Source organism: Centruroides vittatus, unplaced genomic scaffold, assembly GCF_030686945.1.
Source record: "Centruroides vittatus isolate TY-2023 unplaced genomic scaffold, ASM3068694v2 contig_549, whole genome shotgun sequence".
NCBI classification, from domain to species: domain Eukaryota; kingdom Metazoa; phylum Arthropoda; class Arachnida; order Scorpiones; family Buthidae; genus Centruroides; species Centruroides vittatus.
In genome coordinates, this window is record NW_027122325.1 from 1,562,520 (window position 1) to 1,589,003 (window position 26,484).

Sequence of the window (26,484 nt, forward strand, 5' to 3'; positions counted from 1 at the left end):
CTACTAAATGAGGCCCTCTTAGTGCCCGCAGGGCGAAAAGAGTTTAAAAAAAAGGGTGTAGAAATTTGTTGTTAAAACCAAATAGTTTATAATATCACCAAATTCTACTTTCGGCCACAACTCTTGATCTACGACTTAGTCTGATAAACTGGCTTCGTATGGATCGCCTTGACATAACGAAATTTTCTATTCGTATAGAGCTGCATCTCGTCCTGTTAGACTGCTAGAATAGCCCGCAAGAAAAAATTCTTTTTTAACTTAATCCATAATAATAGAACTGCAGTATTTTTGTACGTTTAAACTAAAAAAAGACGTCGAACAACAAACCACGTGCAAGCTAAGCGAGCGAAAACTACCACAAAAATGGCGAATGGGCGGAGCAAACGTGTGTTTTATCACGTGACATGCGACCTTGAAACCCCTCTATAAGTATAATCTCTTTTCCTATTAAGAAATGATGAAATTTTGTATTTATAGAAAAAGAATATGAATTATTTATAAATTTATATAAAAAGTTATAAATAAAACAGTAGAAGGTAAAATTATTGAAAATTTACATCATGCTTTATTATAAGTAATCAATCTGTAGGATTAACGTTAGCACGTGTTCGCTAACAGATTGTTTACTCTTGTCTTCAACGAGTGCATTGATGAAGTTTATTGCTAAAATTGTCAGTTAAGTTTACAAGTTAAGCAAATGGATGTAATCAAGAAGATAAGATTATTTAACTCAATATATAAAAATACCTGAAGTTATACAGAGAATTATATGACTTAAACTGAATCAAGATAGAAACGACTTAAGATCTACGTAAACTTTTAATGTAGTTAACTCTATAAAAATTAAGATTAGAGATGTTTTTGTTTATATAACTGAATATATAAGATGCTAGTATTTTTGTTAGAAGACAAATTAGATTACTGCACAATTTATTCATCTTGACAAGATGCAGATGTATACACCTGAAAAAGAAAACTGGGTTTCTCTTGAAACCTGTTTATCTCCACCTGTTCATCATATATTATGTTCATTGGCAATCAGCTGTGAGGAAAGAGATGTACTTAAACATACAGGAACTTTAAACTGGGAAAAAATGAAGGATTTATTATGTGATAATGGTTAGTTATTATTGTCTAATTAATTTAAAATATTTTAATTGTTAAAAATTTGGGTGCTTTTTGGTTAATGGGATGCCCAAAGACTATCGTGTTTAACAATTTAGCCTATGTGACTGTGCCAGCTTTGAGTAGCCCACGACTGTTAGTGGTGTACTTGATGTTATATAGTTTTAGGTTCACCCCGCCTGGGTGCTGAGGTGTGAGCATTAGCGAGCACTGAGACGCACATCTATATGCAAAGCACGTAGAAAAAGCAGTAGAATGATGTGTTAAAAACTGACTTTTGGAGACAAATATCTCGCAAAAGGTCAATAATTCTGGTGGTGGTATGAAACCCCTCATTCAGAGTTTGAATCTTACCTGTTGCTGTACATATTGGCTGGCATCCGGTTAATCAGAAAGTACTAAAATTTGTTTAGTTATTGTTAATTAAATTTCAGGGGATAACACAAATACAAAAATTAGCAGTTTTCTGCAGAACTGTATGTCTTGCCTTAATTTTCCTGGGGAATTATTATCGTTATTGATAAAGCTATAGTTTCTTTGGCTTTTCTTAATGTTTATCTTTTATTTCTTAATGTTTATTATTTTTTGGTAATTATGCAGATTAAGGAAACATGAATTTTTAAAATTGTTATATTAAAAGAATGTATATTTAATAGTATTTTTTAAATTAAAAATTATTAAATTATGTTTTCCAATGGAATGATTTTTCTGATTATTGAAGAATTATTTGACAATTAATTAGTTGAGGAGCCAGTTAGGGCAATTAATGAATTAATGATCAGCAAATGATTAATCAGAACTTCTCTACTTACAATGTACAATAACAAAAATTGAGAAGTTGAAGTGCTCCTCTTTGCTATTTGCATAAGAGACCATTTCAAAGATTACAGGTTGTTCTTTGAAGGGTATTAGTTCTCCCTTTTTCTCTTTTTTTTTTACTGTCGAGCATATTTTGTAAATTTTCTAATTCTGTTTATAAATCTGAAATTAAATTTTTAATTAATAGTTTTTTTTTGCTATTTGATAAACCTTTCTCTGATATAAAAAAATAAGGATAATTCCATTGTTCACAAAGGTAAGGAAGGGATGGAAGTGACATGACAGCTTACTGGTTTAAAAATGCTGAAAATACCAAAATCAAAACTGAAGGAGTTAGTAAATAATTTTGATGATAAAGAAATTACGACTGATGATAGTGTTTTGAAATGTAAACTGTGTGGTTTTACCATAAATTTGGATGAAAAGCATTTCTCTTCACAAGTTAAGCAGCACATTAATTATGCAAAACATATCTCCAACAAGGAAAGAAAGAAGGCACAGAGTTTTATTTTGGCATTATTGAATTCTGCAAAAGACAATGCAAGGAAGAAGATTGAATTTTCATGTGAACTGGCTACAGCTCACAATTTCATGTGAGCTGTAGCCAGATCACAGTTGGAGATTATCCTTAACAAGGTAAATCATTCTGCATTCAAAAACTTTCTAAAAAGTATACCAGCATTCAATTCCTGACCAAAGCATGCTAAAGTAAAGCTGTGTGCAGTATGCATATGAAGCAACTTCAAAAAGTTCAGGAAGTAGTAGGAAATAATTCAGTCTTTTTATTTTGGATAAAACAATGGATGAGCTAAAAAAGGTATATGCTGAACATTCTTGTTGGTCCATTAATAGAGGAACCAGGACAACTCATACTATTAAGAGTTTACAAATTACAAAAGAAAAATTTTACAACTGTTCTGTATACCTTCAATGATACATGTTCCAGATTGTGGAACTTTGCCACTCTATATGAAAAAGTTTGGTTACTTGTAACCAGTGGTGATATTTGAAATATTTAACAAAAGGTTCGCTAGCAGAAAATTTTTCTCTGACAATCACCGACAAACGAAATGGAAGTTTTGGCTAGAAATAACAATAGTATATTAGTGCTGTCGACCTTTTTTTTTTTTATTGGCAGAGAAATTTTTCACCCCAAATTGCACTACTTATAGTAGACAGATGTCATCATCTCTCATAATACAATATCCTTTTTATTTTGCTGTCCATAGCCTGACACGTCTTCCACAGCCATCTTGTATTATCTCACACGCGTGAGATTGTGGGATCTCTCTTATGACTGGATCTAGTTTCAAGAACTCTCTTGAATTGATCACGATTAAACCTCATTTCGGTCGAGACTGAAACAGTTGAGAGAGATCGCACCAAGACATAGTCCCCAACCTTGCTCACAATCTAGATTGAAATGCTCGGTGCAAACAGGGTATAAGGCTCTAGTTTAGTCGTATTACAGAGTATAATATGTATATTTTAATATATTTTTTTAAAAAAACAAAACCACTGAGAAATGTTCCGTGTGTTTAACAAGGTTCGGGAAACTGAAAATTTTACCAATGGGTTTGGGTGAACCCATTCGGAAAACTGAAAATTTTAACAACGGGTTCGGCCGAACCTGTACGAACTCGCTGAATATCTCCACTGCTTGTAACAGACTAGGCACCATACCTGATAAGTGCATTTTCAAATATAAAGTTGAGAAACAAAATCTGAGATTGTCACTTGTCCTGTCCATTGCCTTAACAGGGTATGTGAAGCAGCTAGGACAGAATTTTCTTGGGTCATGTTTCATTCCAGAAATGAAAAAGGCTTTGGTCAATTGTCTTGTGAATTTACATCTATATAAAGACATAACTGGCTCCTACATCTATATAAAGACATAACTCCTAAAATTCCAGGTGGGTGCATGTATTTAAGTGGCTTGTTTTTATGCTGAAAATTTTTCATTCATGAGAGCATGCATTGATAAACTAGATAAAACTCTGTAGTGGCTTCGATGAAATTTAAGAGTCTGTGTTAAAGGAACTCTACACTATTCATTCATATAATTTTTTGTGTAGTTCAATATCTAAGCTTGAGGAAAATCAGTGAAAGTCATCTACTGAGAAGTAGTGGGAGATTTTTAAAAATATCAAAAACTAGTGGATGAATTTGTTTTACAGAAACTGAATTATTCCCTGAATAAAAATCTGGGTATTCAAAATATAATTCCTGAGTCCCTTCAGTCATAAAAAACAGAAGTTTTTAGTGAAAACCAAATACATTCCTCTCACATCTGTTAATATTGAGAGATCATCTCAACGTCAACAGTTCAAAGATGCACTCTTTTTGTACCATTGATAACTGATCTTGGAGAATGTAGAACAACTTGTGTTTACAAGTACAATACTTTCCAACACACCGGGATATGTAAAATATAAAATATTTTATATTTTATATTAATTGAATATAAAATCGACTTACTTAAACCAAATAACTGGAGTGTTTATGTTCTATTATTGCGAATGTTTTCGACTCCCCTTCTGAGCTCTTCCTCAGGCTTCTATGTATATTCATTCCAAGCTGGCCATTAAATTTCGAACTTCATTTTCAAAGTAAGCCGATTTTACGAGTACAATGCTTTTCTATTTGTAAACCATGAAACTGATGGATCAGACTCTGAACATGACTAATTGATTTGAATTTTTTATCATTTTCTCAAGTTTTGTGTTCTATGTTTACTTTTATGCACAATAAAATGATTTTGCTTTTATATGCTTCAGGAACACTTTTTTAATTACTTTTTCACAAAAATTCATCACTTTTTTAGTCTTTTTTTAAAGAAAATTTGCACTTTAACATCCCAAGTTCAACATTAACGATTAATTTAAATTGTTATTTAATTGTTTATTTAATTCCATATAATGATTTATTTCTTACTAGCAGATAAGCCCGGCGTTGCTTGGACAAAAAGTAATGATAGCGAAGATTAAGATTATTACATTATAGCCAATCTTGCTCGTTTTCACAGAATGCAAGAATTAGGTCCCCATGTTTCCAACTAATTAGAAAATTTGTAGATGATCTAAAAATATGTTCGATTTCCTGCAAAAAACCGCATCTGTGCCTGTAAATCTTACACGTCGCTTTCTCTTAACACTTCCATTGTTAACATTTCTGCCGTGGAGGAAGTGTTAACCTCTCCCCGTGGGGAGGAATTTCGAAAATTCCCTTCTTAGTGTACATTCTCTTGACGTACCCTATTAAAACACAATCAAAAACGCAAAAAACCACATTTAAAATAGTATAATAGAAGCCGAGTTCTTCATGGTAAGCCTTAATCCTGTCCCTCTCCCCGCGGGGACGGGAGAATTTTGACATCTATATAATAGTAGGTATATAAAAACACGCAAGTATTTGAATGCAACGTGTCAAAATTTCAAAGCAATCGGTGAAGAACTTTTGGAGATTTATGATTTTGAACAAACGAACATTTACATTTTTATTTATATAGATGAACCTTTTGAGCATGTGATAAATATTATCTTAGATTATTTAAAAATTTACTATATGCTATAAATGTTATAGTTTTATTTAATGTCAATATGTATATATTTTGCTATTTATTAAAACTGTGTTAAATTTACAATTTAAATTTATAGGCAACAAGCAATTGAATTCTATAACTTTTGAAGAAGCGATTAGTCATTTCGCTCCTGTTTTTGTACATGCTAAGAATACTTATGAAAAAATGACTGAAGAACAGTTTTTTGAGTTATCTGATAATTTAACATGGACTAACAATAAAGAAGTATTATATTTTATAATTAATTTTTATTCAAGATTCAAGAATTTAAAAATTTTTACAAGATATATTATAAATGTAATCTAATTTAAGTACTTAATTAAAATTATTATTATAAAATGTTGCAGATTTTTTTGAAATGTTATAACATGTTAAAACATGATGATGCTGTTAATAATGTTCTTGTGATTCTTTACTTATCTTCTGTTATAGAAAGATCATTAGGAAATGTAAGTATTAATTTTCAGGTACTGTTTAATTATTATAATAAATTAATTTCTTATAACATTTATGCTCAGTTATGTATATATTAAGGTGTCTCTTATTTTGATAAAAAAATTTTTTTTGTCAAAATCAGGCCTGGCCAACCCAAATTGTTTCACGGGCCACTTTGATCATGGGTAACATTACAGTGGGCCACAATTTAGGCAAACATGCTTTTATAAAAGTAAAACAAATACAAAATGAGTAAGATTTTATTGTTATACCAAGAGTTTGTACTTGCACTTGCGCATTATAACAATGACACAGGCAAATTTTCATTTATTTAATTGTTTTGGTATACACATAACAGCAAACAAAAGTTTTAATAAATATATAATGTCGCTTAGCGGGCTACACAATTTAACATGACAGGCCACATGCGGCCTGTGGGCCGCGGGTTGGCCAGGCCTGGTCAAAATGTTTGTGCTTACCCCTAAATTTTTTGAATTTGGTCAGAATTACTTAAATATAAAGTTTTATCCTTTGATCAAAACTGGTGATTTTGATCAAACTTAGTGAGGTTATAGTGCATCCCCAACAACTGACAGGTAAGACACAATACTCAAAATTAAATGAGAAAATTAAAGTTGAAAATTTCAAATCACTTAAAACCTTTAGAATTTCTATTATTTACATCAGGGGTCACCAAGGTGGTCGATATCGACCCCCAGAGGTCGATATAACAACCCCCAGAGGTCGATATAACATTATAAGGGGGTCGATTATCAAGCTTAAGCTAAGGATAAGGGGGAGCTAAGGATCAAGCTTATCTGTCTCACTGATTGTCAGTTACAAAAATTATTATTAACAAATATACAATAAATGAAAAACAAATGCAAAATTAAAAGAAATGTATTAAAATAATAAGTGCTTTGTTTTGCATGTAACAAACTTTTTGAGGTTTCGAAAACTTGTACGGGGTCCACGATCAAAAAAGTTTGGCGATCCTTGATTTACATAGTGGCTGGTGGCTTGATGGGGCATGCCAGTTTCATAGTCATGTGATTGGTGTTTTGAATCCTGTTGGTATCAATGTGAATATTTTTTTATAAAACTATAATTTTTACTTTATTCTTGGTACTTTTTAATATTCCAGATCTCACATGTATGGGATTCATACATGATAGTTACTGCATTTATAATTTACTTGAGAAGACAATAAGATATAAACAAACTTATCATTATTGAAAACCAATTTCATTAATAAAAAGACATTTTTATTAACATTATTCAGTATGTTTGCTCTTTGGGAGCGCATCTCTTTAGTGGATGATAATTGTCATAGAAGCATGTGAAACAATAGACATTTCTGCAGTGTGTGTATTGAATAAATGCAGCATTTTTACAATAAAGAAAAGATTTATATTGGAAAAACAAACTTGGTTAATTTGGAGGAGAATTATGCTTACTATAGCACATTTTGAAAATATTGGAGTGCTTAATGTTTCCTCCAACTGCCTTTGCAACTTCCAAAATTGATGAAGAATCTCATCTGCAATTAGATCTTGATTTTGAAGGATGCTTCCACAATATGTAAAAACATCCTTTAAATGTAATTTTGCAATATTCTCATGCAGTGATTCTTCTGCAGATCAAATGTCTATGCTATCAATGTTAGCATGAGATATCTGAAGCATCTTTTCATTCTTTAGCAAACAAAGACACATTTAGGTTAAACAATGACTGTTGTTGAGAGTAAGTACATATTGTACATGAATATACAGAAAATATTTTGTTTTTAAATAAATATTGTTAGGTAACATTTCTTATTGGTTTTGATATTGACTTGTTACTTAAAATGGATGGATTTTGTTGTTTTATTACTCTGTTTATTGTACATTTGTAGTTTTTTAGAAATAAGTTAGTTTTTCACTCTGACAATATAATAAATTAAAAAATACCAAGAATAAAGTGAAAATTATACTTTTAGGAAAAAAATCCAACTCTGATACCACCAAGATTTGAAACACCAACCTCACAATTACAAAATCAGCACACCCAGTGAGCTACTGGTTACTTTGCTAATGACAGGAATTCTAAAGGTTTTACATGATATGCAGTTTTCAACCTCAATTTTCTCATTTAATTTTGAGTATTGCATCTTACCTGTCAGTTATTGGGGATGCACTAAACTTCACAGAGTTTAATCAAAATCAGTGACCTGAATATCATGCCATCTCCTCATAAGAAATACCAAGCACAAAAATAGTTCTTCAGGTAAATACCACCATGTTGGCTATGCTTTTTTAAAGCTGCTGTAGAAATGGTTGTATCTATCACTTCATATGATTTTAAGTACTTCAAGAAGCAGAGATCTTGATTAGGGGCTTTTACAGCTGCATTGCACTTAAGCTATGGCTTAATGTAAACTGTTACAACAAACAGAAATATCATGTAAAGCTTCCTCTTCTCTGATGGATAGTTTAAGGTTTTACTTTAGGAGAAAGATTTTTAGGGAATAAATTGCTCTTGCCATCCATTGAGTTTGATGCATAACCTTGGGAGGACAGACTTAATTTCTTCTCTGTGTCACCTTTCAAAAATAATACACATAGTTCTATAAGTTCATGGTAATAACTCAACACACAAAAAACCCTTTTTATATCCCAGTATGAACAGATTTAGACAAAACAAACGTTTTCAACCATAAACTTGGTCTTCATCAGGCTATTGACCAGTAAAAATTCGAAACCGAAATATTTTGGAATTTAAAATAATTTGTAAACACGTTCGAATTCTGGTTTCAAATTTTTACCGGTCAATAGCCGGATGAAGACCAAGTTTATGGTAGAAAATGTTCGTTTTGTCTAAATCTGTTCGTACTGGAATATAAAAAAAGGTTTTTTGTGTGTTGATCTATCTTTCCCAGGGATTGTGTGAGAAGTTGTTTCATGGTAATAACTTCTTGGCATTTCTTTCTGCAGTTCAGCTTTATAAAAGTCCAATAATTCTTGAAGTTCTCACTCACTGAAAAACTTCTCTGCATAATCTTTACCACTTTGAAAATTACTAGCATTAACATTTTTCCAACTTTCTCTTATTTATGTGAAGAGAGGTATGTCAGGACTTCTTGTTACCTCACATATTTTGCTTTCAAATATACTTGTAAGACTGATTTGTAGGTGTGATGATGACAGGGGAAAAACAACAACTTTCTATCTAATTTTTGTTCAATAAGGATGCATGCACCATTGAAGCAGCCAGTGTTTGAGGCAATTATATCACTACAAAGAATTTTTATATAATTTTCCAAATTGCATTCCCAGCACTTATGCTTGCTCTTTACCAGAAGCGTTTTCTAATTTTGGAACATTATGAGTTGCTCTTTGTCTCCAAATATAACCTTTGGACTATCGGGAGTCTTTTTTTCTTTTGATTCCCTAACATTCAACGCAGTTGACAGCTTACTATCCCAGCAAACAGTCAGAAGTGCAGAGATATCATTATTAAATGCAGCTTTAATGGTTTCATCCCATTCTTTTCTTTTGCCTGATTTGATGAATGGAAGATCTATTAATAGGAAGTTCTTCACTGTTGTGACCAAGTGTTTCTGCTGTTGCCTGAAGGATATAGACAGAGTCTCTTACACTCAATTGACATTTGTCTAAATCAGCCACTGATTTATCAGTAATGAAATCTTTGGTGCCTCATCTTGCAGTATTCTTGCCTTCATGTATCATCCAGAAACTGCAAACAAGACTCTCCATCATTGCATTCATTTGAACTGAAAAATATGCCATCTCCATATTCAGATGATGAAAGAGGAAGTACAGCTGAAGTGGTGAATACCACTGATTACTTACTTTGTCTTTTCTCCTTTTCAAGTTTCCTTTTCCTTGACCATTCTTCATTTTTGGCAAGTTTCCAGTCCACACCTGCAAGACAACTTCTTTGCCCTGTTTTCCTCTGTTGCAATAAAAAGATTCTATCCTCATCTAATTTGATGGTCTGTAAAGACCATCAAATTAGCATTTGCATGTGCAATATCAAACAGGTTGTCCAGATTGTTTTGAAAATCCTCTTTATGGTGCTTAAAAATCTCTTGAGATTTTCTTGCATTCTTTTGTAATTTTCTCCACTCCAAATACAATCTGTGAATTTTTACACAATGCTGAAGGGATCTTGTTGGAATTCTCACTTAACTAAAGAAATATCTAATAACTAATGTATGTATTACTTTTATGTCTTATTTGCTTCTCTTATTTCATATTATGGCAGTTATTTTTATATCAGTGAATAACATAATCAATCATTTTATTTATTTTATTTTACTTATTTAGATTAAAATGTTATAAAACAATTATTTACCTAACAGCAATAGGCAAGTAATTGTTTTGTAAAATTTTAATGTTAATTGGAGGACATGGGTAGGCTGACTGGGTATTTGGAACAAAGTATAAATTTTGGCCATAAGAAATAATAAAAAAGCTTGTACCTATTTACCAGATTTTGATTTATAAGTTTTTAGAAATGAGGTATGTTCATAAATTGTGGTTACACTGCATAATATGAAATAAAACAAAAATTTAAAGATTTTAGGGTTAGGGGAATATAAATATTGCATTTTAAAGTTATTTTAATATATTGAAATGTTAACTATGTAATTATAGTTTTGAAAAAGTGCCTGGATTATTATTATATAATACTTTTTAAACAGGTTTTCTTAATGAAAGGTAAACAAGTGCCAAACTTATTGAGAGATTTATTAATGACAAGTATATTGGAGGAAATTTTTGGAAACATTCAGGTACTTTATATTAATATTTAATTTACAGTGCAATCTTGATTATCTGAATATTGACTAATTGTAATCTGAATTAACTGAAACAGTCTGTATTTATTTTTATCATATTATTATACTTAATTCTACAACAGTATTTATTCTAGGAAATGACTGAAGCAAAGGTTTTATCTTTGTTAAAAGTTGTACTTATATTTATTGTATTTTATTAAACATAAATAATTGTCAACCATGTTAAATTTTATTACTTATACTTATAAAAGTAAATGTTTCTTCAAATTGAAGAGCTCAAAATTATACAGTTATTTTTTTGTAACCACATGATTCTGAATTTATGTAATAAGAACTATAATAAAATTATTGGTGAATGGAAGAAAAGTTGGATTATAGCAGTGGATAAAGGAAAAGGAAATATGAGAGATTGTGATAATTATAGAAGAATAAAACTAAAGTGTTATACTGTAAATCTAGGAGATATCTCTTAGGGTAGAACATTACAGAGCTAGATTGAAGAGTATTGCTAGATAATAATAAGTATGATTTATGCTAAAATGAATAGATCAAAAATGTAAGCAAATTCTTAGCAACCATTAGAAAACCAAGAAGCTGAGAATAATATATATATTTGTAGATTTGGGAAAGACTTATATTAAGTTTCCTAAGAATTTGATATGGATGTTCTTAAAAGGAGTATACTAATTTAATTACACATACCATATTGACTACATTGGAAGAACAAAGAAAAACAAACACTAGAATACATGAAGGAATCCAGGTTTATTTAAGATTAAGATAAGTTTTTGTGACTATACTGTCCCATTTTAAGATCTATTGTACTGTACATGTACTGTACAAACATAGATCTGCCAGGTTACAACTCTGATAATGGATCTGGTATTATTATTTGATTATTAATATATAATTTGTGTTTTGTTTAATATGTAATTTTTATGTATTAAAATGAAACATTTGTGTTATTGATTGATAAATTTTCTATGTTCCTGTAATATTTGTATTTAAATGTATATTTAGAAATTTAAATTGTTATTTATATTTATTAACAACCTATAACTATTATTATCTACATTTTAAAAATTTTTAAATTTTAGATGAAAGTCTTACAAATATTAATTGGACCACCTTCATCATTAAATTTACGTAATTTAGTATGGCATGGATTTGTTTCACCACATGAAATACAGAAATGGTGAGTATATCTTTTATTTTAAGAAGAGCTCAACATGATTCCTTTTATATTTTCACATATTTTAATGTTTTATTTATTCAGAAAAATACTAAAGATATAATAAAATGTTACATTAAATATTCTCAGAAATATGGAATTATTATTCTTAAATAGATAGATAAACTTTATTTAGATTACAAATTTAATAATTAAATTGTTTTTTTTCTTGAAATGTTACACAATAAAATCCTTTTCACAAAGAAAAATATTAATTTCCATTTGTTAAGAATTGCTGATTCTATATTATGTTAAAGTTACATGCATACAAAATTTAAATAAAAATATCTGTTATTATTATAAGTTTTGTATAATTTCAAGTATATAGTAAATTTATTCTTAAAAATTCTGTAAAGCATATTATAAACAACATAAACATCATATTAAAAACAACAAAGAAAAGTAATTTTATATATTGAACAGTATATTATATTGTTCATGTATAAAATTTACTTATCATTTTTTGGGTGTAAAGAAATCTTAAGAATTGATAGAAAAAGTTAATAAAACAAAAAATTTCAGGTAACTTTCTATTATAGGAACATTTCAGCTTCTAACATAAAAAAATGTAAATTTTTGTAGTATGTAAAGTAATTATAAATTAAGTGTGAATTATTATAGTATTCAAAAATGAAAATGAAAATTTATGTCAAAATTTTTCTTTTTGCTTGATACATTTTTTTAAAAACAAAAAGTACAAATTTAACTAAAGATATAATAAAAACAAATTGAAGGCACAAGCTGAATATTTATCTATGGAGTTTAAAAAAAATTAATGATTTCTCTGCTAGTAACTTTTTTTACTTAAACTAAACTTTTATTTAAATTTAAAACAAAGTTTATATTACTTTGTAATCCATTTAAAAAACATTGTTTTATTTTTTCAGTTTTGGCTATTTTCTACTAGTTTTGGCTATTAGTTTGGGAGAAACTTTAAAGGAAAACAGAATTAACATATCAGATATACCTGTTAGAGAAAATGTAATTTTTTCACAGACATCAGTTTGGAAGAATTATTTTCCAGGTGTTTTGCACTTATAATAATAATAATAATAATAATAAAGTCAGATTCAAATTTTTAATTATTCTGTAAATAAGCATTATATTTAAAAATTAGTAAAGTTTTAATTTTTCTGTTTTTATTTCAACTCATTGTTTCTGTTATTTTAATGAAATGTAATAATAAATTTTAACTTTTTGATTTTTTTTTGGTTATTTTATTTACAACTTCTACTAAAAATTCAACTACAGATGTTTTACTGATATGTGTTATTTTTCTTATCAGATTTAATATTAACTTAAATTTCTGATATTAATATTTATCTAATTTTAATATATTTTTTTTTATAAAGTAAAAGTAAAATTCTTTTTTAACATTGCTTTGTTAAAACATTTCAATTTGTTTTAAAATTATTTTGGATTTAAATAAGCAGTCATAATAATGTTAGCTTGTTTATGTAACTAAAAAAATATTCAATATTCTATTGATATTACTTTCCCAGTTGTTATAGAATATAATATAGGGAAAATATTATGATTGGCCAAATTTTGACTTTCCCAATTTTTTGCATTTCTTAGTACAGTGGAACTTGGAAATAACGTAACCTCAGTTTTATTGAACCAAACAGTCTAGTTCCAGTAAATCCGCTATGTCTTTAATGCATTTTTTATTGGATATAGTGAACATGGTTATAATGAAAACTCAGTTACATTGAACCAAATTATTCTGAATGTCTATTTGAAAGACTTCAATTATGCTGAACTGCCTCCAGTGAACTCCAAAACACCTAGTAAGCCATGTGCTCCATGAAAACGTTTGTTGTTTACTAGAAAGTACAATACTGTATTAGTTACTAACATTAACATAGCCAATGACACATTCCTCATTAACCTAGAATTCTTCACACTTTCATATTCAGTCACATTCACAGCTTTGACAATGATCTTGCTACAGAAGGAGTGCTTATAGATGAAGAAATTTTGCAATCCCCTGCGATTGTCTCAGAAGAAAAAGTGGAGGAAGATGAAGAGGAGGAAGAAAAAGAAAGTGATGAGTGTGAACCATTTTTCCTATTCCTAGTACCGAAGAGGACAAGAAAGCACTAGAAATGAGGACTTGCCAAACTTCAAGAAGAATCAGATGCAGATATACAGTATTCTCAAACAATGTTTGTTAATTGGAGAAAGCACTAAATGAAAATCTCATTAAGAATTACAAACAAAAGTCAATTAGAAATTTTTTCAAAGTTGTACAAAATTAGATAGTCACAAAGGACATAAAAGTGCTTCATAAATGCAGTTCTACTGAATATTGAGTGAATTATTGCATCTCTCAATGCATTTTAATTGTTCTTTTGATTTATGGTTATAATGAACTTCAGATACAATGAACTAAAGTAGTTCCTTACCTGTTTACTGTATCAGAGTTCCACTGTATTTTGACATTCCAGGTACCCAAAAATATTTAAAAAAAACCCCTTACAAAATTATTTTTCAATAAAATCTCATAATGGATGGTGCCACATATAATTTTTTTTAAAATACTCATTTTTAAAAGTAGGGAAATTTATCGAACAAAGGTACTCTTTTAAAGTTTTACTATTATTTAAATTTTATATCATAATATAATTGAAAATTATCAGACTTACTTCCTGTTCCTCCTAATCTCTTGTTAGCACATTAGGAAATTTGTGCAAGAGCTTTTGCTAGCTTTTTTTTTTTTTTTTAAAACATAATTTAGTGTTTTCTTTTTAAATTAATTTAACTATTAAGTTTATATATAGTAAAAATGTAAACTTGTATTATTTTTCATTTTATTTTAATAAACTATTAAAAGCATTTTAATATTTATTTTGATAGATATAAGCTGTAATAATATACCAACAATAAAAGAAATTTTTTCTGCAACTCCCATTATATTAACAAGTAGAAAGATTTATTGGTATACTTTACTTTTAAAATACCAAGAAAGAAAGTAAATATTTTTCTATATTAATAAGATAAACGATTTATTTATGTGACATAATGTTAAAAGAAAAATACTGATTAACTTTTTAAAATTTTTTATAGATATGATGACTGTATTACCCTTTTATTACCTCAGTTGGAATGTTGTCTTAGAGTTATTTATACAACTGTTAATAAGTGTCATGACAGGATGCTTACTGCTGAGGTAATTTCATAAATATTTCTTTTTCTTTTAATATTACTCTAATTTAATTAATAATTTTTAACGTTGCTTTTACCTCATATTTTTGATAAATAATGTAATATTAAAATTACATAAGAGTTTAATTTTTAATAAAATATTTATGTTATTTAATTTTGCTTTTGTACTAGCTGTATTAGCTGTATAATAAGTGATGTAAAAATGTTGTTCTTAGAGCCGCCGCAAACTACAGGAAGCGAGAGCTAGCGTACGCTCGGTCATGTTTCCAAGCCCCACCTTTTTTCCCATGATGCTATGGGCCATTTTTGCTAGGTAAGCTACTCGGGCACGAAGCAGCCGCAAACTACACAACATTTGCTCATGTAACGCAGTCCACATGACGTGGATTCCACAGATGTGGATTGGCTAAAGAACAACAATTTTATTATAACCTATACTTGTACTCAGTCAGTTTTCGTTACGAACTTTGAAACAGCATGGGAAAAATATGCCTACTAGTTAAGCCTAACTAGTCTTAAGCCTATTTATAAATAACTATTTACTATTTTAATATACAACATTTATACCATTTTCTTTTTAATACTGAATGTATTAATCATGTAATTTATGTACATTGATAAAATTCTATTATTTCTTTTTCGACATGTGGCATGTTTATGTAGTCATCCATTTTCCCCTGCTCTCTCTTGCTAGCGTAATGTTCTTGTTGTTGAATTCTGTGAACAGCGAGAGCTGTTCACAGAATATCAACTCGCTGCTCTAGCAAAGGAAAAACCACATGAGCAAGAAGAGAGGGGCAGAGCCTTTGACGTCATCGATTGTGCTAGGGCACGTCTGCTAGCATTTTGCTCTCGCAAAGTGCTAGTTTGTGGCAGCTCTTATATATGATTAAATTCACTAAGGTATGAAAAGAGACTTAAAAGTGACATATCATGAAATTATTTTATATTTATAGTTTTTAATTCAAAATGGTTATCACCATCCATTTTATTAAAAGTTTCAGTTATCTGAGGTTGTATTGGTCCACATTACTTTAGATCAGCTTTCTCAACCTGTTATCTGCAATGATAGGACAGGTGGTCCACATGCAGGCTTAAATTAATCTTTGCTCAATGATGATAACTTACTCTCAATTTAATTAATTATGTTTCTGTATGTATTCAAAACATGATTTTAGATTTATTTTATTATAAATGGCACAATATGTCCGAAATGTTGGTAATACTCACATGGGTTTAAAAAAAATGAGCAGTCATTTAGTGGTGCCTCGTCACAATGCCAAGCTGCAGTTTTTAATCGTATTTTTAATTTATTTAATTTAAAATATATGCTCTCCACCTCAAATTAGTAGTGTTTTATCCCTGTACATCATACTTTTTCTGTTAGCAATAGTTGTGCCGGTCAACTATCTAATTCCTTTCAGGGGAAAGTTTTTGAATTGAAATAACATGACTTCCAGTGCAAACCAGAAGTTCATATATAATTAATTAGGACCTCCTGCTCCTAAAGTTTCCATATCTGGTCTTGTCTTTTATCTATCTACTTTTGTTCTAAAAATTAAGGAAGGACAGACAGGCAAATGGACAACAGTGGGAATTTATAGGTTTATAATATTTACTTTACCAGTTGTTATATATAACAGAAGAAAAGTATGGTCCGTGAAAAAATGACTCCCAAGATTTTTACATTTTTGGACTCAGGACACTGTGAAATGCTATGAAATAAAAAAAAAAAATTTGGTTGGTTTTTTATATGTATGGCTGTTAGTGTGTGTGGGGGGGCATGATTTTGTTCAATAATTAACTACTTACCACACTTCAACAAAATTACGTACACAGAACCTTTTATGGTGTGATAACACACAAATATTGACAAACAAATATTGATTATTCTATTTTAGATCCTAGTCGTCTTCCTACCGATTCATAAATATTAGTCCTACTTAGTTTAGTCCTAATTTATAAGTATTTTTATGACATTACGCATAACTTTTATATTTAATACTGCAATTTTTTAAATAATTTTTTTCTCGAGTCACATTCTTTTAAAGTACAGTTTATCAATGTTTAAAATAGAAAAGGGAATTTGATTAATTGCATTATTAATTAATTAAATAATTGTAACAAGATCAATATATTATTAAATGCAGTATATAATTTTAAAAATGTATTTTTCAAATGTATTCATTTTATTAAAATAATTAGAACTATTTGGTTTTGTACCTTATTCATTCATCCTTAACTGTTATTAATTGAAAATATTGAAAAGAAAACCTGATGATAAAAAATATAATAAAAAATTGTTTAATTATAATTATTTTTATAAATTATAATTTTCTGCTTATTCTTATAATTATAATTATTACTTTTTGATACTATAATTAAATATTTTTTATATTTATTATGAATTTTATAATCTTTTTATAATTAGGTTACATCTTTATATACAACTTTGGAAGAGGTAAGGAAAGTTTTGTTTTATATAGAATTCATATTATTATAAATTATACATGTTCTGTTTTATTTTTTATGAAGTATTTATACAAGTTTTAATTCAGTATTTTTTAATTTTAGATATTGAATGATTGTGTTTTAGATAAACCAAATCAAATGATACAAGCACTTGGTGAAAACTACAGAGTATGAAGAAATTAAACAAATGATAACAAGTTCAGTTTGATAAGTGTTTTATTTTATAATTTGTTTTTATTTTAGGAATTACTTTTTGATATATTTGTATACCCAGAAGGACCAAGAGTTCGTGATCGAATTAGTCATGGAGAAGTGAATTTAGTTAAAATTCCATTTCATTTGGTCAATTTTATTTTGAATGTTTCAATAGCTGTTTGTTGTAAATTTTTACCACCAGATAATTTGCTTTTTAAGGTAAGAAATTTTATAAAATAAAAATAATTTGTGTATCTTTTATCACAGAATTTAAAATTTAAATAATTTTAGATGTTTTCTATAGTTTAGAAACCATTTTTAAAATTAAATTAGACTTACAAAAAAAGAAATTTTAAGTTCCATTCATTAGAACAATTATTAATTGTTACTGAAATAAATCAACATCTGATTACTGTATTAGAATTGTCAAAAATGAAACATTTTTGAAAAAATATATATTAGCCATATTTGGAACTAGTGCTCCTTTTATGGTCTACACATAAATGATTGTAATTAACACAAATTATAATTAAAATAAATATTTATTATTTGACAATCAAAAAAGTCATTATTCCTAAAATAAATTACACTGGCATGAAGTAAAATAGTAGTCATAAAAAGTAAAATAAAACAAATAAGAACCAACTCTGATTAGAAAACAATAGAAAATTAAAATTTAGTCCATAAACCCGGGCAACACTGGGTATAACAAGCTATTATTTTAATAAATATGGTAAATTATTATTAATTTTTATTTTAACTTATATTCTTTTGTAATTATACAGTATGGTAATTGTAATTGTGAAATTAATTTAAGTTTAATTAAATTTTTGCAGAATGAATATGTGCAACATATACAACAGTTGATTTGCAAATATATGCCAGTTTTTCATCCAATATCACTTTTAAAGCAAAAAGTAATTCTAATTATTTAACTTTGATATTTTAATTATTTTGACTGAGATCCTATCATAAATAGAAGATATTTATTGTAATAATGATAATAATACTTTATAATTATTAAAATATTTTTTAATTATACTAAACTAATTTTAATCAAACAGTTAAAGAAGTAAATGTAAACTTCTGAAAATTAAGTACTTTTTACTTCAGAAATTTGAAATTATTACTTCTGTATTTAATCAAATTTTCTTAATCTAAATTATTATTTAGCTTACTCAGCTTCTAAAATCTCTAATAACACCAGAAGAATATCCTCAACCAGATATGAATGAAATAAAAATTAATAATAATGAAGATTTTGTTTTATCACTTGAAGAAAGAAATTTTTTCATTCATGTTGTAGGATTAAATGCTTCTTATTGGAAGTAAGTATAATTTTATAGTAGTACATATGGATATGTTTGTATTACATAATAAGAAATTACTTTAAAAAATATTATATTTTTTATTTGTTTATATTACTTAGTGCTTATGTCATTGAACAATTTTTGTTTAATTTAGTTTATTAGTCTGAGCATTAAGTGAAGACTCCTTAATTTCAGAAACCCCATGGCTGCATGATTTGATAACTAAAGAATTACACAACCAAAATTTATGAAATTTTCAGAATTACTTATTTATATGAGATGAGCTATATAGTTTTTGATAAAATTTGGTGAAGTGGTTAAATAAAATATAATAAAGGCTTAATTTGTAAACCAATAGATGGTGCTTTTTACACATGCACATGTTATTTAAAAAAGCATGCATAAATAGTTTGTTTGCATTTCCTTTAATTGTGCTTTTATTTGTAAAAGCCTTACTGTCCTTAAATTCTAATATTATTGTTAATTGTCTACTTGGACTTTACTTATTAATAGGACTTTATACTGGTGTTTAAAGATTGGCACAGTAATGGGAGTTAGTTCAGGAAAGAACAAAATTCTTTATTACATCACCTGTAGTAATAATAATCACCTGTAGTAGTAATTTCTGTTTACAAAAATTATTACTACAGGTGATGTAATAAAGAAATTTTGTTCTTTCCTGAACTAACTCTCATTACTGTGCCAATCTTTAAACACCAGTATAAAGTCCTATTAATAAGTAAAGTCCAAGTAGTGCTTTTATTTGTTCATCCACATTCTCCAAAAATTCTTATTAGAGAATTTCTTTTGTGATATTTTAATTCTCCGTTGTTTTATGAATTTCTTTTTCTGAATTTTAGTTTCAAAGTGTTTATTTATCTACATATCTCCATCGAAAAAGTTTATTTCAAGGAATTAACTTGGTCTAAGGGTAAATTGTTTAAAACAATTTTGTTTGTTTAATTACTATGTTTTTTGCTTTGTTTTTAAAAAATAAAGATGCGTAGAATGAAAAAAATCTAAGACAAGACAGCAAGAATGGGAGGCATTAATGACAAGAAGGGAGACAATTTTATCTTCATCAGATGTTATGAAATCTTTAAATTTTTCTATATTATTTCCTATGAATGAAATGGTTACTTTGTATAATAAATAGTTGCTTATGCAAAGTGATAGACTGATTGCAGAAATTTATGCAGAACATAATAAAACTTTTGCAAAAAAAGCATAAGATGATGGCCTAGTAATTAACATAGACAGATCAGTAATTGACATAGGAAAAAAAGAAAATGTTGCTGGACTATCATATGTAGCTCTAAGCAGAGTGAAAACTAGAAGATATGATGAAAGCTTCATCTTTCAATATTAATAGCAAAAATAAAATTGAAACTATGAAACAAGTACCAGAACTAGAAAGAGAACATTTTTTGAATAGTGTAATGTATAATTGAAAAATAAACAATTTTTAAATTCATGTATTTAGATTCAAAATTTTGTTATACTTTAACACACAAACTCACACTTAAATGCCTCACATTCATCTAGTAAAGTTAAAATTTATCTGTTCAAAATTTTGTATAAAAAATTAATTATAAAATGAAGCAAGAGAAAAAAAGTAAATAAATTCTTGACAAAATGTTGTTTAAGAAAAATATATTTGTTTGAGAATAGCTTTTGTTTATTTATGATAAAGCAAGTAACTGCAACAGAAAATTATATTGATTAAGGAAGTACTTGATATTTGAGATTAGTGAGGATGTTTTTGTATAAATGAGAATGTATGGTAATCCTAGGTACAGTGAAAAGAAATATTCAGGTACTGAATGAGGTACATGAAGTAGAAAATGTTCTTTGTATCTATTGTCATAGCTAAGTTGTGTTGTTACTTTAGAAATTGTTTTGTGTGCCTAAACAGTTTCAATTATATGCCAAAAGAGTGCAGCACAATAGGAGCAAAATCTGTGATTTGCACAATAAAGGAAAATAAAAAGTTTATTACCATGGTGAAAAATAAATACTGCTGTTTAATTTATGCCTTTAGTATCTTTACCAGAGGTAATTTGCAACATCAGTTCCCATGCAGTAAATAACTGTTTACAGGATAATTTGGGAGTCATTTCTGAGTTCATTACTCAGAAATGATTTAATTAAACACAATCTTTTTAATAATTAAATCTTTTTAATTTCAATGTTTTTCATATAAGAAAAGAATCTATTGGTAAAGCAAACTTTTGCAAAAACTTAGATCTTAGATACTTCTGGTTTATTATTGTAGATCACCCTACTATAAATTGGCTGATATATATATATATATATATATCAGCCAATTTACAGTAGGGTGATTTATATCAGCCAATTTATCAATTATATATATAATTGATGATGATATTTATTTTGAAATTTGAAAAGTTTTAATTATATACTTAAAATAATCATTTTTATTATCTGAAATAAATTTTAAAGTAATCGTTGAGTTAATTTAATTCTTTTTAAAATTTAGAGATGAGACAAATTTGGATTTAAATAAAATATTGAATGATATTGAAGAAACTTTTCCAAAACTAATAAATCAGCTGAAATCAAATGGTGAAATTGTGAATTTATCAAGAAAAATTATTAAACATACTTTATTAACTGCAAAACAATTAAATGACAACTTACAAAATAGATATATACAATGGAATGAAAGATTATTACGATCAAGACAGAGATTAAATTATATTCAGTTATTAAAAAGGTAAGTGATGGCTAATTATAAAAAAAATCTTAAAAAAACTTTTAAATTACAATTAAAGAAAATTTTTGTTATTACTTAGACTTTGTTAAGTTATTTATACTCCATTAACACCATTTGTTAAGGAAATCAATTATAAAAATTTTTATTTTAGGAATGTTTTCAACTCTAATCAAGTCATCTTTATTATAAATGTTATAAGTTCTAAGAACAGCATTTAGAGCTTAAATTTAAAATGAAAAGAACAAGCACAATTAAATTTGAAATACAACATAGAACAGACAAACATAAAATTGTTAATGTGAGCAAAAATATAAGTACATAAATGAAATAAAATAAAATTTATATATATACAAATAAAATGTAAATTGATAAAAAACACCAAAAAATAAAGCCAGCTACCATCTAACTATGGTAAATCCTCTATTAATCTGCTGACAAGTTTCAAGAAATCTCTATTATCTAGAACCTGCTTTTGTGTATGTTCATTATTTGTTTATGTTTTATTTATATATTTATTTGTACATTTATATTTTTATACCCTGTGCTGTGTCATTACTTAGTACAGTTAAGAAAACTCTCTTAATTATACTAAGGATCAATGATTGTATATTGTACAGAATATTATGCAATTTATGGATAATCCTTCCATTTGAAAATGATATGGATCTTCAGCCCAGATACATAGCAATATATGTATCTTCCTGAAAATATTTACCAGAAAGTCATCTTTTCAGAATAATCTTGAGTTCATTCTTTGGATGATTTTACAATATACTATATTATACTAATAATTATCAATATATATTAATTTTTCTGGTTTTCGAAATCAGTTCTTTGATATGATGAATATTGATATCTCACATAATTGTTCATTGGATAAAAGAATTTTGAGAAGTTCATTATCACTTTATAGCTCTTGAGATATACCATTCAAGGCCTTTGCTGTTACAGAATAAATTCTCTAAACTATGCATTAACCAATAAAAAAAATTCAGCCCAGAAACATATTAATGGGAATGCAAGGGATGCAATTTATCTCAGGTGGGCAGGATGGGGATGCCCTCAATAGAGTTGAAATATCAGTATAAATTTTCAAAACAGATGAAAGTCATCAAATTGAAAAAATTTATCATACAAGCCAGTGAGTTCTTGTTTCTGGCAATTCTACAAAAAAAAAAAAAAAAAAAATGACAAAATTCTGTTTTATGTTTTATTTTTGAATTATGCCTAAGTTCTGCTTGGAGTGCTGATACTAGATTCAATTGGTCCAAAAACATCTCTAAAGAAATACATATTTTGGTTATTTTAACTTATTGAACAATATTAATTGCTAAGTTATTAAGAAAAGAGTACAAATTCCTCTTCTGCAGAAGCTAAAATATGCTTATAGCAGTAATTTGGTGTATGTCATTATTTTCTATTGAAATGGAAAACTGCACAGAATAATTTTTCAAGTTGCTTAAGAAGAGATTTAAATGGATTAAGGACAATTATAGTTGGACTCCTGAAATGTAAAAAGTGTAAATTAACTCCAAATTGTATTTTCTTCTATGCCTACATAACACTCTGTGGTCCAGCACAGACTTCTAACTACACTCTTCAAACATGAAATCACAACAGCTTGAAGGAATGTGTGTAGCCACATGCACATTGTAGGACCAGTAGAAGTGACAGAGATATGCAAATGATTTAAAGACCAAAAAAAGATATACAACAGACACACGTTTATTCAGTAACGAATATGGTTCCATGGACAGCTATATAGGCTGCTATACAGAGCAGCATACTATCAATGATGTGATTAATGGTTGCCTGAGGTATTCCTTGTCAAGCTGCATCCACTGTGGTGCACATGTCATCTACAGTATGTGATGTGCACCTCACATTGGATGAGGTCCCACAGGTGTTCAGTGGGAGAGAGATCAGATGAGGCTGTCAACCATGGAAGGACATGAATTCTGATCAGGCTGGTGAGAGTTTGCCATGTGATGTGCTGTCAGGTATTTGTGTTGCTGGAACACTGTCAAGTGTGGCCTGCACCAGTGACTGAACCACAGGCCGTATAATTTGTGTGAGGTACAGGTCCACTGTCAGAGTACCAGAAATTTGCACCACAGCTGTCTACGGATAGAACATGATACCTTCCCAAACCATAATGTCTGATGTGGAGCTGGTGTGATGCTCAGTGAAATGGACTGGCACCTACCATTCCCCAGGATACTGCCATACCCATCCATGGCTGTAATTCCTCCACAGAGAGAAGTGGGATTCATCTGTAAACAATAACTGATGCCAGTGAGTGGTCCAATTGTGATGACAATGACACCATGCTAGGCTTTCAGTCTTGTGTTGAGCAGTTAATGCACTCCTGTTGTTGGTTACCATGAATGCATCCAGACTTCAAGCAACCTGTTGAGAATGGTTTGGGTGGACACAGATTTACCTGACAGGCAGCCTCAGATGTCACATGCCATGGTGAATGGGTCTTGATGGGCCATTTGGCAAATCACCTGGTCTCTGCTCTCTCATGCATCAGTGCAATCCACTCTTTCTTTGATGTGTTTGCAGATGTTCCTGTGTCTATTGTGTCACATATTGCTAGATGGTACTCACATTGTGCCCAGCACATGTGGCAACTGCATGCATCGACAAATTGAGGTCATGCAGCTCCAGGATACAGTCTCGTTCCCCAGCTGTTAACTGGTGATATTCAGCTTGCTGTCATCTTCAAGGCATTTTCTATGCTTCTTTGAAAGTTTGTTGGCTTCCACAAACCATTGCTGATAGCATTTATGGCCCAAGCTGGCTGTGGTTTTTAGAGCACAAAACTGGGTACCACATGACTCAATTCATATGCAAACTTAATCATTTTAATATCTCTGTCACCTCTACTGGTCCTGAAATTTGCAGGTGGTTATGTGCATTCCTTTGTGGTGTTGCAATTTCACTTTTGAGGAGTGTAAATATATTATAAAAGGAAACAATTCACATTGATAGGAATCCTCCTATGAGTGATGAAGATCCTCCATTTCACATTGGAGGATCTTCATCACTCAGAAATGACTCCCAAATTTAACACAATCTTTTTAATAATTAAATCTTTTTAATTTCAATGTTTTTCATATAAAAAAAGAATCTATTGGTAAATGATCTTAAATCAAAATAGTAATGAGATAATAATGTAATATATTATGAAATATTTAAATTTATATAATAAAATTTGTATTATAATAATTTTATACATCATTATTTACAATAAAATTTAGAATTTTTTTGTAGTGTTCCCATCATTAGGAAAGGCTTGATATTTGTATCTCTTATTACTCTTAATAATTTTCTACAATTAGGAAATTCATCTATTTCAGAATATAATATAAGGTATTTTGACATTTTTAATATTGATAATAAAACATATTTTCTTTCACTGTAAATCATTTTAGTATATTGTTTAGATTCATCAATAGTTTATCATTCTGCCCATGTACAGAATATCTGAAAAGTTACTGTGCAGTGAGAAATTTATAACAACATTAAAGTTATATATAGGACATTGCATACAAAATCTGTAAGCTGTATATCCCACATTTTTACTTTTTGAGAGATAGTGTTACTGCTTGTTCACTAGATGTTCTGATTTTTTGGACTATAGTTTTGGAAGATTCCTTTGCTGATCACATAATCTCCTTTGGAATCTGGCCTGCTAAGTCTTTATATCTAACTTTCCCAGATTCTGGAGCCTCTGGGGACATTTCTAGCATTTCCTGTAGGAGAAACTTCAATAGTGTATTGTATGCAAAACTTTACTTTTATTAAAACTTAAACTTTTCCACTGCACAATAACGTTTTGGACACCCTGTAATATATACACAATTATATTTGTTTAGATTTTTCTTAAATTAGTTTTTATAGCATACTGATCATTATAGATATAAATTGATTTCTTTCTGAAAATAAATTTGCATTTGTAATTGAAAGAAATTTTCCTGATATTAATTTTGATAGGACATTAGTCAATATTAATTTTTTAATAAGACTTTTTAATGTTCTTTCTTTGAATGTGATTCAGATATAAAGCACATTCAGGAAACAAGAACTGAAAGTATCAAACTATTGATGTATTTATTAATTTTAATATTATCTTAGTCTATGTAATCATACTTCTAGATTCATATTTATTTGTCATACAATTATACAGAATATTTGAATTCTTATAATATAATTTTAGAATAAAAAATAAGAAAAATGAATTATTCTTATTAATAAATATTTTAAAATAAATGAAATATTAATAAATAAATTAAATTACATTTACAGACTGTTTAAATATGCTCTCCAATATGTTGAAAATATGGAAATATATACCAGTTCAGAAAGAAATAAATGGATAGAAAGTTGTAAATGGACTTCAGACTTCATTTCAAAATTTATTCAGAAATGGAATAAATAATTTTCTATAATTCATTTTGTTGTTTTTATTAATTAATTTCACATTTTTGTGGTTCATTATAAAATTTATTTTAATTTTATAAATATGTTTTGTGGTATAGTTATTAATTATTCAAATTTATAATGTGGATTTTTAATCATATCACTTAATTTTACTAGTCTCTA

At 28.5% G+C, this 26,484-nt stretch overlaps 1 protein-coding gene across 3 annotated transcripts; it reads left to right on the forward strand.

Moving 5' to 3' along the window:
* The first annotated feature begins 596 nt into the window (after positions 1-596).
* On the forward strand, positions 597-26,334 carry LOC136978696 (endoplasmic reticulum membrane-associated RNA degradation protein-like). 3 transcript variants are annotated; one of them, XM_067274460.1, is made up of 16 exons: positions 597-1,119; positions 5,601-5,749; positions 5,872-5,973; positions 10,665-10,754; positions 11,858-11,955; positions 12,879-13,015; positions 14,851-14,965; positions 15,061-15,163; positions 17,591-17,620; positions 17,734-17,799; positions 17,875-18,045; positions 18,663-18,743; positions 19,000-19,154; positions 21,637-21,873; positions 25,153-25,251; positions 26,188-26,334. In XM_067274460.1, the coding sequence occupies exons 1-16, from the start codon at positions 948-950 to the stop codon at positions 26,318-26,320; spliced, it is 1,938 nt and encodes a 645-aa protein (XP_067130561.1). In that variant the 5' UTR covers positions 597-947; the 3' UTR covers positions 26,321-26,334. The 3 variants fall into 3 exon arrangements, with proteins under 3 accessions (XP_067130561.1, XP_067130562.1, XP_067130563.1); XM_067274461.1 differs by lacking the exon at positions 10,665-10,754; XM_067274462.1 differs by lacking the exons at positions 25,153-25,251; positions 26,188-26,334 and adding an exon at positions 22,025-22,148.
* The last annotated feature ends 150 nt before the right edge of the window (positions 26,335-26,484 follow it).

What these genes read in the sequence shown, in the direction of transcription:
- LOC136978696 (XM_067274460.1), top strand. Translation starts at nt 948, where the DNA reads ATGCAGATGTATACACCTGAAAAAGAAAACTGGGTTTCTCTTGAAACC. An exon ending in CATGGACTAACAATAAAGAA is followed by an intron (nt 5,750 to 5,871) that starts GTATTATATTTT and finishes AAAATGTTGCAG; the next exon opens with ATTTTTTTGAAATGTTATAA. An exon ending in TTAAAATACCAAGAAAGAAA is followed by an intron (nt 14,966 to 15,060) that starts GTAAATATTTTT and finishes AATTTTTTATAG; the next exon opens with ATATGATGACTGTATTACCC.